We start from the raw sequence: 19,081 nt of genomic DNA, 5'->3' as shown, positions 1-19,081 counted from the left end.
GAGGTGGGCGGATCTCTGTTGAGTTCGAGGCTAGCCTGGTCTACATAGTGAGTTCCAGGGCTCGCAGGAAAGTGATGTCAGTCCAGGCCAGCATGGGCTGCAAAGTGAGCTTGAGGCTAGCCTAGAATAAACAGAAAGAAAAAAAAAAAAAAAAAAAAAAAAAAAAAAAAGAAATTACAGAACATATTAAAAAGTCATATTAGGATTGAAGGAATGGAATCAGATGTGCTTCCCCATAGATGTTGAAAAGGCATGTGATAAGTTCAGCATGCATTCCTAAAAACTGGTTCAAAATCATCAACTGACACATTTTTAACAGGTTTAACTATATCTAAACCAGTTCACAGTAGCCAGTGTTATCTAACGTTATTTTAGAGGTATTAGAAGATTCATTTAAGACACAGAGGTATGCAAACTAGAACAAAGGTTGCTTATCAATGAAGAAGACTCTGGAGCTGAAACACACAGAAAGTTTAATGAACATAGTAAACTACAAGAAAAGGAGAACTGGAAGCTGGGCAGAAAATTGATCTAATAATTCATTAGGCTGTATGTATATGAATAATAGGCAAAAGGCAGAAATGGAAAAGATTTCCTTGATAATAGCAACAAGAAATAAAATGTGGTAAGAATTCTTAAAAATGTTTAAGTGCCTGTAAAGTCAAAGGCAACAAACATCAGAAGGACCAAACACAAAGACTTAAAATGAAAAGCTGCTGTTACTTTTAGAGAAGGTGCCATGATTTGGATAAAAGAGCTTTAACAAGATAATGATGTTGAATCTCTGCAAGTTTATCACAAAACTGCCTAGATTAAAAGGTCAAAATAAGTAAGTTTTGTGGAACTCGGAAAAATGATTCTAAGGTTAAAAATGTAAAAATAAGCAAGAATACTTGAACTGTATTTTAAAATAGCAGTTGTTGAGACAAAGTAGTTGGTATTGGTATAAAGAGACACAGGGAGATCAACTAGAGACAATAGTCTAGGAACACACCAGAATGTGGAAAACTTCTACATAAAAGTTCCATTTCAAATTAGTCAAGAGAGGATCACTTATTAAGTAGTCTTGGGAAAACTGGGTAGTCTCCTGGGGGGAAGGGGGATCAGTGAAGTCCTAAATTTAAGATAGATTGACTTAAAGATGAAAAATCAAATAAAAGATACTCAATTTTGAATATTTTGATTGAAATGCTGTAGTTTCACTTGAGATAAGATACAGAAAATGAACACATGGTATAATCTGCATTATGATCTATGATACTAATGTACAGATGGATACATTTTATGCAAAGCACATGGTATGTCTGAGGGATGTACAAGAATCTGGTACTGATATGTGTCTCTTTAAATAGAACTAAAAGACGGGTGTCAGGGTAGGAGAGGAACTAACTTTTTTATTGCACCAGAATGTTGTACAAGTCAATTTAAAAAATTAATTAAAACATGCCAGTAGCATGCAGAAGGCCCTGGGCTTGATTCCCAGCACCACAAACAACAAAAAACGCAAACCAGAAACCTAAGAACTCAAATTCAAAACTATAGCTGATAATAATTAGTGCCTAAAAGAAGGTTGATTTGCTAACCTGAATTCTGTCAGGAGAATAGACTGTATTATTATATCTTATAAGATTTCTCAATTAAAAGGCAGTTTTCTTAAAGGCAACATGGTACTCAGGCCCTTAGGGAATCTGAGTACTGGTGTGAGCTGATATGTAGTTAAGCCGTAATCTGGAGAGGAAGAGAAATTCAACAATAAAAAACAACTTTGATTTAAAAAGTACCTCAAGCCAATAAAAAAAATTATTTTAATTTCTGATACATAGTAAAACATTTTAGTCAGGTCTTCCTGACAGCATAACAAGACATATACACAAGACCTCAAACATGCTTAAAATGACATTCAGCAAAGTATTTAAAATGTAATAAATAGCAATAATCACACACAAATACATTTTCATACTCAATCATTAAGCTATTAAAACAGACAGCTAAAGAATAAATAAACAAGAACCAACAATAAAAAAAAACCAGGGTTTTGTAATTCACTCTACTTAAAGTAGGGAGCAATCTGAATGGTTTCTTAATTTGCTTTTCTTCAAGATTATAGCAGTGAACCCCCCTCAGAATAAAATATATTGAAAAAAGTCACTCTTACAGTTATGCAGTTTTTAAATACAACAAATAAATATGAAATCAGCAAAGCAATTTCAAGTTGTAATAAAAATGGTCCCCCACCTCCCTGAAAGCTATGGAAATATATAGTCACTGTGGTAGCAAATAATAGTATTTAAAGTGATAGTGCTTATGCACTAAACTCATCTGAGACCTTGGTATGATTTTAGTGCAAATCCCTAGGGTCCAATATAAGCAAACCCCTGTAATAGAGAGACATTACTGGGTGGAACTTATCATGTACAATTTCCGTACATATTTTATAAAGTTCAAGATTTAATGCATAGTAGAGTATCTTCATCCGCTCAATCCTGTCCCTAAATGGAGACGAAAACTGAAGTATCTTGGAATTTTACCGTTTGGTTTGTACCATATTAGAGTATTAAAGTCAGCATTAGAAAATCTATAAAAGTTTTGTTTTTGACATTAATTTATCTAATTCTACCTAAATTTTACATCACTGTACGTTAAACATAAGAGAAAACTTTTGAGGACTTTCACCCTTGACAAGTTCATGTGATAAAGTCCAGTAGCAGACAATGCTACACAAATAAAGAACGAGCAGAAGGGTTTGCTTTCTTTCTTGCACATTAACAACCTTAACACATAGTATGAGTTACATGTTGGCAAAGCATAAAAGATTCAATTAAAAGGTACTATTTTATATAAACAAACCTTTTAACAAAAGATAGATAAAATGACAATCAAATGAATTAAAGCAGCCATATTCCTACTATGAACTACAGTACCAGGATTTAAAAAAAAACAGAACACAAAAAACAAGGAAAAACAAATGGAAGAACATTACTGACAGTATGAATACATAGTGCATGTTTAGCTGCTAAGTAAACTCTAAGTTCATAGAGTTACAAGTTGTTTAATTTAACCATGCAGGCTAACGTATAATAATAAGAACTCATCCTGCATCTTTTATTTTTAAACTAAAACTAGTTTAATTGTAAAGTTACAAAACAATGAATGGATATTGCTCCAGCTTGTAGACCATCTCTCTTGTGATTTGCACTTAACAAAGTAACAAAGCCTCATCATCGCTCGTTTCATTTTTCAGTGCTGCTTCTAAGCAAGTGTCCGGTATCTGGGCAGTGTGGACAATGCCACAGCGCTCACAGGGGCCATCTCGGTTACTTGGTCTGCCTCCAGGGTTTGTTGCACTGTATGGTTGCCTCAACCCTTGTACTTGATCTGAGGTAAGATCAAGGAGAGGTCTGGAGCAGTCATTGGCATCAATGTCTGAGGCTCCATCAGAAACTGGAATTAGCATTTCAACATCATCATCTTCTTCTCTTCCACTTACCCCATTATCAAGCTGTCTCAAAGGACTCTGGTTCTGATTTGTGGAACTTGATCGACCTAATGTAAAACGTACCCAGCGTAGGCCCTGAGTCATCCGACTTAAAGCGCTCGTGAGCTGGTGACGTGCAGGACTCACACTCGGGGGTTCCACGCTGCTCACATCCCTTCCATCACCATGGCCTCCTCGGGTGCTCTGAGTTGAGGAATTTCCACCCACTCCACTGGGGGCTTCTACCGCTGCTGTGGGAGGGACTTTGGGGGGCAGAGGAGCTGCAACCCCACCAGATGCTCCTGCTGCATCTCTTCTCTCATTTTCTGTGTCTGTGTCATCAGACTCCACTGAAAACAAACTTCTGTGAGGGTGGCTTCTCTCAGCCTCTCTGCTGGCATTCTGACCAGGAACAACCTCGTCTCCATCTGCTGAGACCAAAGCCAAGGACCCTGAATGACGTGATCTTGCAAAATTAAAAATACGATTCCAAATGTTGCTGGATCTGCCGGCCATAGGAAGTCTGATTGAAGTAAATCCCAGCTGAGATCGAACAGCCAGCCGCAGGTTTTCCAAAACCGAAGCCTGCAAAAATCAGAAAATACCTTAAGACTGCTAATGACAAGGCATTAAGAGGAAAAGCCTTCTTCTAGTATTGGGCTCCCACGGAGGACGATCAGCTCACCTCTGCTGGCTCACTCACTCTACTAGACAATCTGATCTGTAACTTACATCATTTCTCAAGGAAACTGCATTTTCCATGCTTAACTTTACAGTGATATGTCAATTATAACATTTGCTTTACTCCATATTCAATACTCCAAAGGCAGAAAATAGATACACTTACAACTGAGGAGACTGATAAATTTCTACAATATTACACTAAATTACCTAGTACCACTCACATTTCTGTTCCTTTATCCAAGAATTTAGTTACATTCCACAAATGAAGGATTTAATATATTTGTAGGGCAGCACAGGAAACAAAAGTCCAGTTCAGGAATTAGTACACACGGAAGTATCTTGCTTAACTCAAAGAAATCTAGTTAAGATGGCTCAACAGGTAAAGGCCAAGCACAACAACAAAAAAAATAAATATCATTTAAAAAAATCAATTCTTTTTTCTAGATGAATGTGCCAAACCATTTTTTAAAATGAACAGCAGCATTTAGTTTTTAAGCTCCATCTAGTGGCTATAAAAAGAATATTCAAACTTGAAACAGTTTTAATGAACCTGGCATTCAACATTTAAATACAGTGTTCAGTGTTTCAGCAAACAGTAGCAAGCCATATACTCTCCTTCAAATGAGAACCTGTTTCCTTCTGCCAAAGGCGGGCCAGCCTCTTACTTTTTCCCTTGTAGAAAAAAGGGAAGCAAAAAAAGAAGTCCCGAGAGCTCCTGCTCTCCACTGTCTTGCTTTGCTGTGTCTGTCCCATCCACTGATGCCTTTATAGTACTGAAAACATAACACATGCAGAAAGCTGGTCGTAGGAGCATTTCATAGTCTAGTGTTAGCAAATGCAGACTGCCATTAAGAAATGAGGATATTAATGCACATGTTGACTTATAGTATGAATGAGAAAGATTTTTTTCACTAATTAAGAGTGAAAATTAAAAACAACAACAAAAAAATAAAAACAAATAGTTGGTCAAGTCTAGAATGAACTTCCCCACAGATTTAGTCCTTGATGCTTAGTATTCAAGATGCATGGCTTTGTGTGAGCACAAGGCTGTAATACTCAGCAAGGAACAAAAGGTGGCTCAGATGACCCCCAAGTTCCGGCTCTTACCCATTAAGATCAACAATGCCCTTGACATACATTAATACCAACTTTAGCATTATGGTCTGCCATGATCAGGTAACACTCTCTACTTCGTGAAAAGTCTAATTAAAAGATTGCCAATCTAACATTAGATTCTACAAGAGGAATCTATGGATGTTTGATGGGGGTAACTTTCTATATTTCTCCAGTTTACGAAGCAGGAAACATTCTACTGAAAGCATTTCTATTTTGCATAAAATGGCAAATTACAAGATTTTGTTTAAAAATCAACAGATCTCCAATTTGTGGAAATTTGATAACTTGTTATCTGAATTTTAAACTCAAGAGTTTAGTTTCACTAAGCAAATAAAATCTAGTTTGCTGTTTGAGAACATTATTTTGTTGTGGTACTACACATCTTTAATCCCAGTACTTGGGAAGCAGAGGCAGGATCTCTGTGAGTTCAAGGTCAGCCTGATCTACATAGGGAGTTCCAGGTCAGCCAAAGCTACATAGTGAGACCCTATCTCAAAAAACATAAACAAAAATCAAACAAAATTTAAAAAGGAAAAAGAACATATTTTATTTAAAATGCTATTTAAAGAGAATTCTCTCAATGATAAATTATAACCCTAGAGAATGAGGCAATGTGGAGTAAAGAATTCAATCTGACCTTGGCTTCTGGGATAAAATCTTGAAACCTTTGGGGCATTATAACCAATAGAAAGAAGTATGTTTAATGGAAGCCTGAAGGCAACTAGCAGCAATGTGACTTTGGGTGGTGCCTCTGAACCACACCACCATGATTCAGGGTGCGATATCAGTCAGTCTCATAGGGTTTAGACTGAGATTAGTCACATGCAATTAATCAGGACTGTGTGATGGACCTCAATCAAATTCTGGACAGGGGGCTCAATGAACATCCCTAGTCAGTAATCATCCTTGTACATTATTATCACACACATGTCAACAGAGCAACTTTGTCTTTGGCAAAAGGTCAATTGGGTGGTCTAACTGCCCTATACAGACAGCTCAGATGATGTTTAATAGAATCCTTTCATAGTAACACACTGTCAACATGAGTCAACAGCTTCCAGTGAGTTCTTCAGTTCCTTCTAGTGGATTAGAAAACCCCAAGGATTTGGAAAACCCTTTGAGCCTGTAATTGGTGTCAGGAGTGAGGACAGTGGTATGTGTAGTCCGTGTTTGCCTGGCTTCATAGAGTATAGTGGGGGTGGCCAATGGTGGTGGGAGTGGACAGAGTAGACCATGGTCTGAACTCCAACCTACAGAGAAACTCTGTGGGCCAAAATTACAAAAATTGCAATTTGTTTTTTTTCTATTTTGTACCAAAATTTCAAAGTGTCAATTCTGAATTACAAATTATACCGGAAAAATACTCAAAACCTACAAATGTTGACCAAAGATTTGCTAAAGACTCAAAGTTACAGTTACCAAAAGTGAAATGTTTTATTTTGAACAAAATTAAGTCATTGAGAAATATTCACCAATTTTTCTTCATTCTAATTCTGACAAACAGTGTAAAAATCCAGCTTGAAGTTTACCCTCAACTGGGTTGGAAATGTTAACTCCACTTCAATTACTTTTACTTAAAACTGGTTACTCTACTATTACAATCAAAATTGTTGGTATATTAATTTTAGTATTCACTCTTAAAGCTCTAAGTGTTCAGTCTAAGTAGAAAATAATCTGCCCAAGTTTTTTAATTTCAATGAGTTCAATTACCCTAAATAGTGAAGTACTTAAGAATTATAATCAAATCAGAATAGCTTAAAATGGAATTTCATAGTATCTATTAAAATATAAAAATAAAAAATATAAAAAATTTAAAAATTACAAATTCAAAATTTACATGTATTTAATACTTGATTGCAAAAATTCTGACAATTTTTTTTATTGACTTTTCTGTATACACATTTTTTTTTTCTTTTTTTTTGGTCTTTTTGAGACAGGGTCTCTGTGCAGCCCCAGCTGTCCTGAAACTCACTATGTAGACCAGGCTGGCCTTGAACTCACAGAGATCTACCTGCCTCTGCCTCCCGAGTGCTGGGATTAAAGGCATGCGCTACCATACCCGGTTCTGTATATACATTTTAAGAGATGATGAAAAAGGAATTAAAAGTTGCATTGTACCTGATTAGGCGAACACACAGGAAAATCTTCCACTGGTGGGATTAAGCCCTGAGCAATCAACTGACCATAGGAAGGAGGAGCTTCTCTTCGTAGTAATTCTGCTTCCACTCGTGACAACTGGGTCTCGAATGATCTTAGAGTAGACAGGGGATGGGGGGGTGGGGGTGGTAAAAAGGGTTCAACAGCATGCAAGCAGCAACTTTCTACTACCAGTAATTAAGACCATCTGAATTAAGATCCTAAGGTATATTTGACTTTTCTCAAAAAGACAAAAAAAAAAAAAGTGAGTTTAGTCCTTCAACAGACTTCACTCAAAGTCTGCACTAAGTCTATTCTGGAAAGCGAGGCTAAAGGGAATGGGCTGTCCACACAGGGCTTTTTATGCTAGGAGAAGCCTAGATCACTATGTTCGCATAGACTGGAAATCTCTGTAAAAGGTACATGATAAAAACAGTATTTTTTAAACCCAGAAGAAATTGTCAGGGTGGTCTCTAGACCTTAGGGACAGCTGCTGAAAGGGTCTCAGAAGGCACACTTCACTCATCACATCCAGCACATTCTCCTCAGGTGAGCAAGAGTGAAATGAGCCCCCAGTACGTTCCCTGGGGTGGCTGGATGGAGTGAAGACCTTCACCTCGTCATCTGTTCTTCTGTTGCAATGTGCTATCGTTTTCTGACCATTTATATTTGTTCAAAGAACAGATACAGAAATGGCTATTATGGCACTGTGCATCTGTGCACCATCTGTTATCTTTAGCTGTCTGGTGGGTTCTTTGTTAAATCTGTAACTTTTGATTGTGCTAAGACAGAAAGTCACTGTCCCCACACGACCTTGAAGGGTACCTCTCTGCTGTGAACTTCTTCCAGGCCCACTTTGTCTTGCACCACACTGAATGCTACTACCCTGAAGGTCATCTTCCTACTGGTTACCTTGCTGCCCACTCAACTTAGGACTCTGAGGCACAGCCCTCAATGAACTCCACAACACAAGGCCTCAAGTCCCGCTCTCAAGTCCTATTAGTCCTTCAAGTGCTCCTCAAGCCCCAGACCAAATGAGTTCTAAAGTCACTCCTGGATTAAAGCTGAGCATTCTTCCATATATCTTCCCAGGTTTTAAATAACAAAACCAAAAGCTTCCAACATCTCCTCTGCATTCTCCTTCCATATTTCAAATAACACCTCTCTAAGTAAAGGCTTTCACACCCCCATTAGGTGTTGTGACTTTCATAGAACTTTGCTTCAGAGATCTAGCACTTTGCTGTAATCTTACCCTGTTCACAATGCCTTCCTCATTGAAGCCTTATTCATTTTTTCTTTTCACTTGTAGAGTGCTATAAACATTAGAGGTTCTCAAATAAGTGAAATTGATTATTTATAAAAATAGATTAAAATTATAACTGAGTTTGAAAAATTCCTCCAAAACAGGAATCATATATTGGCTTTCCTCACCGCATAGCTTTTAAGTATTTGTTTATATTTATTCTTGAGTCATGAGTTTTTTATACAAATTTTATATAGCATGCAGAACATTTACATATCTCTAAACCACCTTAAAGGGCTTATTGCAAACATTTGGGCTCATTTTTATTTTTATATTTATTTATTTATTTATTTTGGTCTTTTTGAGACAGGATCTCTCTGTTACCCCAGCTGGCCTGGAACTAGCTGTGTAGACCAGGCTGGCCTTGAATTCACAGAGATTTGCCTGCCTCTGCCCCCCGAGTGCTGGGATCAGAGGCATGCCACATCTTTTTGGGGTGTGTATATATGTGTGGGCACATGTTTGTGTGTGTGCATGTGGAAGCCAGAGGTCAACCTTAGGTGTTGTTCCTCAGGAAACACCCACCTTCCTTTTTGAGATAAGGAAGGACAAGCCCCTCTCACTAGGACAAGGGGCTTGCCAATTAGGCTAGGCTGGCTGGCCAGTGAGCCCAGATCCTCTTGTCTCCACCTGCCCGGCACTGGGATCATGAGTGTGTGCACCATCATATTCAGCTTTGTACATGGGTGCTGGGGGATCAAATCTAGCTCCTCATGCTTGGCAAGCACTTAGTACTAACCTAGCCATCTCCCTAGACCCCCTTGGCCATGTTTCAACTGCAGAAAGCATAAAGTAGCTTTGTCTTGATACTGACCTTCGTTCAAACATTCTCAGAGAGTAAAGCTTACAAGTACATCCCAATGCAATGACGAGTAGGAGCCCGCAGATGAGGCTCCCGATGACAGCTGCCGTTATGACTCTGGTAGGCACAATAACTGGGCAATTCTCCTCATCGCTGCCATCACCACAATCGTCCTGAGAATCACACACCCAGCTTTCAAACACGCAGCGATTGTTTTTACAATGAAAATTCCCTGGCTGGCAAAAGAAGCAGTTTTTTTCATCTGAGCCATTTGGGCAATGATTTTGGTAGTTGCACCGGTCAGAACGAGGATAACAGACACCATTTCGAGAACATGGAAATTCCTCCTTTTGACACATGGTACAATTGATTTCATCCCTTCCGTTTGGGCAATGCCAATATCCATCACATCTCTGCTGCTCAGTGTAACACCCCCAGTTACCTCCACAGGGTATTTCCCATGGCAAACAGAAGCCATCTACTTGGTAAGTAGCATTAAATCCTCTCGCAGCATTCACTTTATCAGCACAAAAATGTACTCGTATCTGCCCAGAAGAAGAAACCACTGTAAGAGGTGCGTGAGAATCAAAAGCAGTCAACACACGCAAAAGCTTGTGAGGATTCTCCTCTAATCCATCGTATATTTTAACATAATCACCATAACCAGTACCATCAAGTTTGAAGTCTGTGAAGCGTAAAATGACTTTACGATGATCACCGGTGTCTATTAGCCAGGTGCAATTACTCCCAGGAGGATAAAAGTCTGGGTAATTAGGAGAATTAAAAGTACCATAAAAGTATTTGAACCACTGCCCACAAGTTGGTACATCACAGTCCATCTCGTCTCCCAGGTCAAGGCAGTCAATGTTCCCATCACATTTTAAAGACTCCGGGAGGCAAGTGTAAACTTTGGTAAAGCGGGACAGACACTGGAACTGGTTGTAAGCGCAGGGTTGGAAAGCAGCAGCTGTTGGAGGGTTAGCTTCTCTGGCACAGATCTCTTCATCGGAACCATCTCCACACTCGTCCATGCTGTTACATTTCCAGGCTTCTGGTATACACTTTCCACTACCGCATCGAAATTGATCACAAGCACAGTTTGGCTCCTCAGATTTCCCTGAGAGAAAGAGGAGAAAGGGAGATAGAAAAAGAAGAAAAACATCCACTTCAAAAGACATAGAGTATTCTTGTAATAAATGAGTATGCTCAAGGGATAAGGTGTTTTTTGTTTTTGCTTTTTTAAAAATCTTGTTAAAAGTATATTGAATTCAAATGGGACATTAGTACTGGCACTAAGCACTCAAGATTTTTTTCCACAAAGTTGCTTGTACCTTGCTGTCAAGCAAGACGGGATCAGTTGTGTTTCTGTAGAAAGTTACTTTACTGCAGAACATTTAGCAAAATGATTGAAGCCAATAGAACATTCTGCCCAGGAATTTTCACTAACATTTTATAAATGTAATTAAAGCATCAGACATTTTTAAAGAAAAAACTGTCCAGTCATTTTCAAACATGTTTTCATCTTCTATAGTTCTTGTCTGTCTACATACACAATACAGTGTTTTGGTATGTGCACTGGAGGAGATTTCATCACTTAGATTCACTTCTGCTAAGACTGTCATATTAACCCTTAAATTGCTTATACTTCATGTAATCAGGACAAAATACTTCCATTTTATAGTTTGTATTTTTAACATAACTACAAAATATTACATGAAGTTAAGCCAGATATATAAACTTGCTCATAAAAAGAAAACATAGAAAAATGGCTTAAAGAACTCTATTTTAGTATACCATGCTAATAATCAACAGTACTAACACAGAAAAAGACAACACCAGAATCCAACAGTCCCCAAACTGACAATGTTGGGCCAGTGTTTACTTCTCCACTAACAGCTTATTAGTAAACAGGTGACAGAAATGTTTCAGAAGCTAAATAAATACTATAGTCTATGATTATAAGAAAAAAGTATATATAACTAGTGCTTTAAAATTTTCACATTTGTTATGATTGGTTCCTCTTTTGGTTATTGTTTAAGAAGAGCCAAAAAAAAAAAGTATGACTACAAAGTATGACAGAGAAACTGGTTACGTCTTTTCTTTGAAGGTGCAATAAAAACCAATTCACACACACAAAATGTACTTTCAAGTTACTTTCAAGATATGAGCAAAAACCTTGAAGGACAATAGGCTACTTTCTAAATAAATGTACTCAAGGTCTTTTAAAAATTGACCTTTGTTTATGAAATCAGTTTATTAGGAATATACAATACACCTTTGGGAGACTCAGTTCTAAGGCACTTGACCTCAGTTTCTACTTCAATTTCAGTTGTCTTCACAGTCTACTCACAACCAAATGGACAGAAAATTAGCTCCAAAGTGACTGAGCAATTAATTCCACAAAATTTGGTTCAGTGTCTCACTTGTTTATAAACACACCTGAAAAATACGCCAGCCTGAAGCCTTTCCTAGAGATGCTGTCATCTGAATGGAACCTGATCCAAACATGGTCTTGTGAAGAGATGTATGGAGGTGGGATTGTGGACCCACAAGCTCTGTAACTTTCAATATTCTTGTATGTTTCTATTGTCAGCCAGTCCAAACTGCATCTTCTGGACCCCTGAATGTCAAAATCCTGAAAACTACAACAGAAAGTCAGAAAAGACTATTTTAAATTTTTGAGACTAAATTTCATAATAATCAAAGTAAGTGAGAACACTATTATAAAACTCTGTACTGATTCTCCTGCTGCAGCTGACACCCACATCACCAGCACATTATACCACTGCTTCTACGTTCCTAGTATCTTTCCCTAAGGTTCCAGAATAGAATCTCTTCTTCATAAGGTAATATCAGAGTCCAAATCATGCTAAACACCAGGTGACAGCTGGCATCTTTTTCTGTTTATAGATTTAGGAAAATCCATTTCTAATTTAGATCATCCTAAATTGCTTTTTGTTTGAGTCAGAAATTCAAATACAGAGAAAGTATGCATAGATATTCATCTTTCTCTTAGATTAGACTGATTTCCCTACTTCTTCAATGCAAGTTTCAGCTACTATTTTCTGTGCAGCAAATCAGAACAAAGGGGAAAAAAAGCAAAACAAAACAAACAAAAAACAAAACAAAAAGTCTATAATGAAAAGACCCTGGGTTTGGGAATATTTTTTTACATAAATCACATTATAGTCAAGCATTATCATGTAGTTTATAAAATATGGGCACAAATAAAAGGCAAGAAGTCAAATAAGAACACATACAAAATCAGGTCTCTCAATAGAAAAATCAAATTTTGTTTGCAACATCTGAACATGTCTCAGTAATAAATGAAAATCAATCTCTGCCTCTGCTTTATATCAGGTGATAAAAAACTTAACCATCCAAGGTTCACGTCAAGCTGCTTCTTTAAATACTCTTGATAACTCTGGCACATGCTGATAATTTGTTCCTAGCCTTTTACTATGAACAACGCTTTCAAGGATCTTTACACAGGCATCTCTCTCAGACACTTGAGCAAGGACTTCTTTAGAACAAACTTTTCTAAAAGTATTATCCTACATCAGAGGACATGATTCCTCTTTAAATTTGATAGGGAAAAATGTTTATACTACTTGGTAATTCCACCAAGTGTGTCAAGCTACCATCTGACAAAATGAGATCCTTTGCTTTTAGGGCTGCGGCGATGAGTTCATATAAAGGTTCTGTATGACAAATAACAACCCCCCACACCCACACCTACATATATTGCTAATGACACGGACAAAGAAATTATTATTATTCAAATTTGCATCTATTTACTAAGAATGAAATACATTTCCCTATGTTTACTGGCTATTTCAATTTCTTGTTCTGTGACATGTCTTGTTCTGTGCTTTTATCCATTTTTTTTTTCTTCTTCTTATTTAAGGAAAAAATGTTGGGCTGTCTGTCTCCCACAGACAGTATCTCTCATAGCTGCTGTGGTTGGGCACATCAGTCAGTGGGTGTGAAAATGCATCTTGCACTGTGGCACTTTCCTGAGGATTATATTGAGCATCTTTTCATGTGTTTACTGGCCATTCTTACATCTTCGAAGTGTCTGAATAAGCCTTTTGTCTACTTAAAAAACTAGGTTTTTTAATTGAGTTACAAAACTTTCTTTTATATTTGGAGCTCTGTCTGATAAGTGTTTTGCTAACACAATTGGGTTTTTATTTTTTTTCTTCCAGTCTGTGGTCTGCCTTTTCATTTTTTCTTTTTGTGTGTGTGGTGCCTGTGCACCAGTTCATGCATGCAGAGGTCAGACAGGGACTTTCAACATGTTGCTTTATTGTTCTCACCTTGTGACAAGATCTCTTATTTCTACTGGCCAGCCAGAGAGCTCTCAGGATCCACCTGTTTCCATTTTCCACCCCTCAATGCTGGAGTTACAGGCATATACAGCTATGCCTGGCTCATTATGTAGGTGCTGGGGATTCAAACTCAGGTCCTCATACTCTCAGAGCAAACCCTCTTATCCACCTAGCTACCTCCTCAATCCCCTTTTCATTTTTCTTAATGAAACTAAAAAAATATTTTACTACTTTATTTTTATGTGTTTTGCCTGCATATATGTAAGTGCACCACATATATGCAGTGCCCAGAGGTCAGAAAAGGGCAACAGATCCCCTGGGACTGGAGTTACTGAGTATTGTTAGATACAATGTGGGTGCTGGGAACCAAACCCAGGTCCTTTCCAAGAGCAACAAGTGCTCTTAACCACTGAGCCATCTCTCCAGCCCCTCCTAATGAAATTTTTTAATGAGCAGATGTTTGCTTTAGCCTTTTGAGGATAAGGTGTCTATATTTAGCTCATTCTAGCTTCAAACCCATGATCCTACTGCCTCTGCCTTGCAAGTGATAAGACTACAAGCGTGTGCTACTACACCTAGTTAACGAACAGAAGTTAATTTTGTTTTAACCACCCTCTAATTTATTATTTTTCCTTTATGTTTGGTGCTTATGCTGTCCTATGTTACCTTTGCCTACCTACAAGATCATAAAAGTATTCACAATATTTTTCTTATATCTTAGTTCAGTTTCTACATTTGTACATAGGAACTTGATTTTTAAAATATTATTTTCATTTTTGCGTATGGGTGTATTGCCTGCATGTGTGTAAGTGCACCCATATTGTACAATGCCCGTGGAGATGAGAAGGTGGCATTGAATCCCCTGGAACTGGAGTTAAGGACAGTTGTTAGCTGCCATGTGGGTGCTGCAAGAGCAGTCAATGTTCTTAACCGCTGAGCCATCTCTCCAGCCCCCAGGAACTTATTTTTTGTGTGTTCTTGAGTAGGGCTTAAGCTTTTCCTTCTTACATATATCTAGAATATAGGACATACAGTACAAATTTTTTCCTATCCCAGAGTTCAATTGCTATTTAATCGTTCTGAACTTGTGAAAGTTTGGTCTTCTATTTTATTAAGAGTGGGTAGGTTCCTGCTTTTCTTATCTTGGGTAAATTCCAAGTTTTGAATATTGTCCTTACCTGAAAATTATGAAACTTTTTAAGTTTCAATAAAAATCTGAAGGTATTTACAAAGTCCCCCTAAGTCAGCAAGTTTCAAACTCTAAACTGTCTTTGCTATGTGGGCAAGATTCAAAGAGAGCACTGCTAGGCTGTAGTAGCCCAAATCCTTGCCGGGGCCTTTCCAATCTCCAGTCTTGTCTTTCCACTGGGTTCTTTGGAGTCTCTTTACTGTATTGCCTGCATGTAGGTAAGTGCACCCATGTTGCACAATGCCCGCGGAGGTCAGAAGAGGCTGCTGGATCTCCTGGAACTGGAGTTATGGACAGTTGTTAGCTGCCATGTGGGTTCTAGGATTCGAACTTAGGTCTTCTGCAAGAACAGTCAGTGTTCTTAACCACTGAGCCATCTCTCCAGCCCCTGGAGTCTCTTAAATATGCAAATTTCATGGGTAAGCCAAAGACTTGAGAAGAATTTACACAGACAAAAGGGTTTCCTGCTTTTGGCTCTTTTCTCTCCAAGATGCTTCCATTTGCATTTCCATCTGCTTCAGCAGCCTCCACTGGTTCTCTGACATCTCAAGCTGACAAGATCATGGCAATTTGCTAGACTTCCAGTCATTCCACGCTGCTGCTGCGCAGACTGGCAAGAACCTTTATAGAGCTTATCCACTTAGTGAGGTTTCTCCTTTCCAGAGCAGACCCCTCTCCAGTTTCAGCCAGTGTTTAATTGCTATTTAGTGACTTACATAGTTCCCCGAGTTCTCCCCTTCTCTCTCTGCTTCTCTCTCCTCTCCTCCCCTCTCTGAATGTGTGTATTTTCATTTTGTCTAAACTTGATAACTGCTGCTTAGTGGAGGGCCACTCCAATACAAACTAGGGAATACCATAAAATAATTTTAGTCCATCAAAATGTCTAATTAAGATCCATGAAAGCAGGACATTATCCAGAACTAGAAATAATGAATAAATACTTGCGGATGTATAGTCTATTTGTTTTGGTTTGCTAGTACTTCATCTAGGATTTTTAAAATGTATTAGCAAGTGGGAATTACTTTACAGGTTTTAACATAATTTATAATAGTTAATCTAATAAAACACTGAAGACACACCTGTGTAAATATTTAGAATACAGATTCAGGGTTGAGGTTTGTAATTGCTTTTTTTTTTTTGGTCTTTTTGAAGCAGGGTCTCCCTGTAGCCCCAGCTGTCCTGGAACTCACTATGTAGACCAGGCTGGTCTTGAACCCACAGAGATCCGCCTGCCTCTGCCTTCCAAGTGCTGAGACTACAGGCATGTGCCACCACACCCAGACAGTAAATTCTTTTTTAAAAAAAAAACCACTTTAGTTATTAATTTTATGTGTATGAGTGTACTGCCTGCATGTAGGTAGGTGTACCCATTTTGTGTAATACCCATGGCAGAGGTCAGAACAAGGTGTCAGATCCCCTGGAACTGGAGTTATGAATGGTTGTTAGCCACCATGTGGGTGCTGGGAATTGAACCCGGGTCTGCTGCTCTTAACCAGTGTGCAATCTCTCCACTCTCCAGTCCTGAAGTTTGTAATTTCTAATGCATTTTTAATAAAAAATCTTTTCGAGACAGGGTCTCCCTGTAGAGCCAGCTGACCTGGGGAGGCCAAGTAGGCCTCAATCTCACAGAGATCCACCTGTCTTTGCCTCCCCAGAGCTGAGATTAAAAGCTTGCACCACCATACCTAGAATAATGCTTTTTAGATTTAATCAACTTTCTCTAAACTGAGTCAGTTTTTTTTTTTTTAAATTTTAAAATTTATGTGTGTGGCTGGGTGTGGTGATGCACGCCTTTAATTCCACATGTGTGCAGGTACTAATGGAGGTCAGAAGAAGGTGTCCGATCCCCCAGAGCTGAAATAATAGCCACTGTTCTTTAGTTCGTTAGTCCTTGAGTCAGTTTCAATCATTTAAATTTCTTTAGAAATTATTCATTTTATCTTGATATTAAAGTTTATTACTTCAATGTTGTACACAATACTTTCAATAAAATTTAAAGACTGTATCTGTGATTTTTAAATTTTCTGTTTTTCTCTGTAAGCAAGTATATTACTGACAAACAAGGAAAGCTTTGTCTCTCCTACTGTTCTGTGTGTGTCGTGTGTGCGTGTTGTACACATGTACGAACATGTGTATTGGTGTGAGTGTTCCTGTATGCATGTTTGGAGTCCACAGGTTGATATCTGGTGTTTTCCTCTATTGCATTCCACCTTATATGAGACAGGGTTTCTCTTATGGAGCCTGGGGATTGCTGTTTCAGCTAGGCTGAGTTCTGAGGAGTCTTCTCTGTATGGCCCCCACCTGGACTTACAGGTCTGAGCACCACGCTCAGCTTTTTAATGTATCCAGGCATCCAAACTCAGGTCCTCCCACTTGTGCAGCAGGAGCTGTCTTGCTGAGCCACCTCCCCAGCCCCGCTTCCACTTCTCTATAGCAACTCTGACCTTGACTCTGGCCTGAGGGTAAGTTCACTTCTTTGTCCTAGTCCTTGGTGCTTCAGTTAACATTGACATTAAATTTGCTGACAACTAATCCTGATTGTCAGTTTAACTGATTAGGAGATACCCAGATTACTAAAGCACATTTCTGAGAGTGTCTTGAAGACATTTCTAAAGATGACTGGCATGTGTGGAGGCTAAAGGACAACCCTGGGTGTAACTCCTCAGGCATGGCCCACTGTTTTAAAGACAGGGTCTCTCCCTGGCCTGGAACTCACCAAAACTCATCAAGCAGGATACAACCCCAGGAGTCCACCTGTCTGTGTCCTTACCCCCCCCCCCCCCGCCCCACTACTGGGATTACAAGCTTGCACTACCACACTCTGCTTTTTAGTGCGGGTTATGAGAATCAAACTCAGGTTCACGTGTTTTGCCTATTGAGCTATCTCCCCAGCATTTTATAGTAACATGTTTTAAAGCTTCTGTGCCTCTACTAGACTCAAAAGTGCTATTTCTATACTTTTTCATTATATTCATATACTATAGCATACTATTTTTCTAACAAATGCCAAGTAAGAAAATTTTGTATCTTTACTCTTCTTCCAAATCCTCATACTGAGTTGAAATAATTTGTAGCTTTGTTTTCACTAACCTCGAACTTAACTTTAGTGTCATTCTTTTGCTTACTAAAAGAAAATTATGATAGCGCTTGCAGTGTTTGTGGCTCACAGTAGAAATCACAGGTATTTTTGTATTATATTTAAGTTTTCAAAGATATCTCCAAATATCTTTGTTCTAGCCAATGTGTTAATAAGCATACATTACAATATTATATATCTAAATACATAATAGTTGTACTTTAATATAATTATACTCTGTAATGCTATGTGCTTGCTAAATCAGGAAACATTCTGGGCAATAATCATAGGTTTTATCAGAACTCCAAGTATGTAGAGATAGCCCTGCCCGTCACCAACAGGATCCCAAGGACTTCTCATGCTCCTGAGAAAAGGGAACCTAGCTGATAAGCACCTTGGTCTTTGAAGTCAAGAGAAGCAGACTTTTCTCCACTGTTTGGCCAACACAGCAGGCTTCCCCGCTCTCCCACTCTCCCCCCCCAACTTTAAAAAAATACATCTTCCCACCTTCTGCAGGAAGCAGAAGCCTCCCTTTTAAAAGACCCCATCTCAAGACCCAGGCAGACATTTTCCCTGCCTGGAAGGGAATCTGCTCCATGTGTTCCTTTGCATTTAATAGGGTTCTATTTTGATGGAGTTTTATCTGTGCCTTGGTGCCTCATCATCCATTTGCTCGTTCTCCACCAACTTTTTACCCATCAGATGGTGCCAAAACCTGGTTCTTACTTCAAGGGACCCGCCTGGACTTCTCCAACGCCACTAACTTGGCTCTCAGGTACACTTCTTTTCTCTCTCCTCCTCTCCCCAGCCCCCTGCTTTGCTTTCACCTCTTTCTGGCTCTCCTCACACTCTGCCTTGCCTACTTCTTTTGATCACCTTTCCCATTGATTTTCACCAGTCGGACAGCCCTGTGGTCTCCATGATGGACCTGCTTCATCCGTTCCCTATCTCGGTTCCCCCACCGCTGCT

General features: G+C 38.7%; 1 protein-coding gene across 3 annotated transcripts in view; it reads right to left on the bottom strand.

Annotated features, from left to right (window-relative positions):
• Positions 1-1,782: 1,782 nt before the first annotated feature.
• Positions 1,783-19,081, bottom strand: part of Lrp12 (LDL receptor related protein 12) — a 91,672-nt gene continuing 74,373 nt past the window's right edge. For all 3 annotated transcript variants that reach the window (XM_029555201.1, XM_008851515.3, XM_029555202.1), the window contains 4 exons: positions 11,956-12,158; positions 9,529-10,633; positions 7,394-7,526; positions 1,783-4,060 (listed from right to left, as the gene is read on the bottom strand). In XM_029555201.1, the coding sequence (XP_029411061.1) occupies positions 3,197-4,060; positions 7,394-7,526; positions 9,529-10,633; positions 11,956-12,158 (2,305 nt within the window). In that variant the 3' untranslated portion in view covers positions 1,783-3,196. The remainder of the gene's footprint in view (positions 4,061-7,393; positions 7,527-9,528; positions 10,634-11,955; positions 12,159-19,081) is intronic.

This window comes from Nannospalax galili, unplaced genomic scaffold, assembly GCF_000622305.1.
Source record: "Nannospalax galili isolate Female #2095 unplaced genomic scaffold, S.galili_v1.0 scaffold284, whole genome shotgun sequence".
Taxonomy (NCBI): Eukaryota; Metazoa; Chordata; class Mammalia; order Rodentia; family Spalacidae; genus Nannospalax; species Nannospalax galili.
The sequence above is the reverse complement of the archived record's forward strand: the minus strand, read 5'-3'. Positions and strand labels throughout refer to the sequence as shown.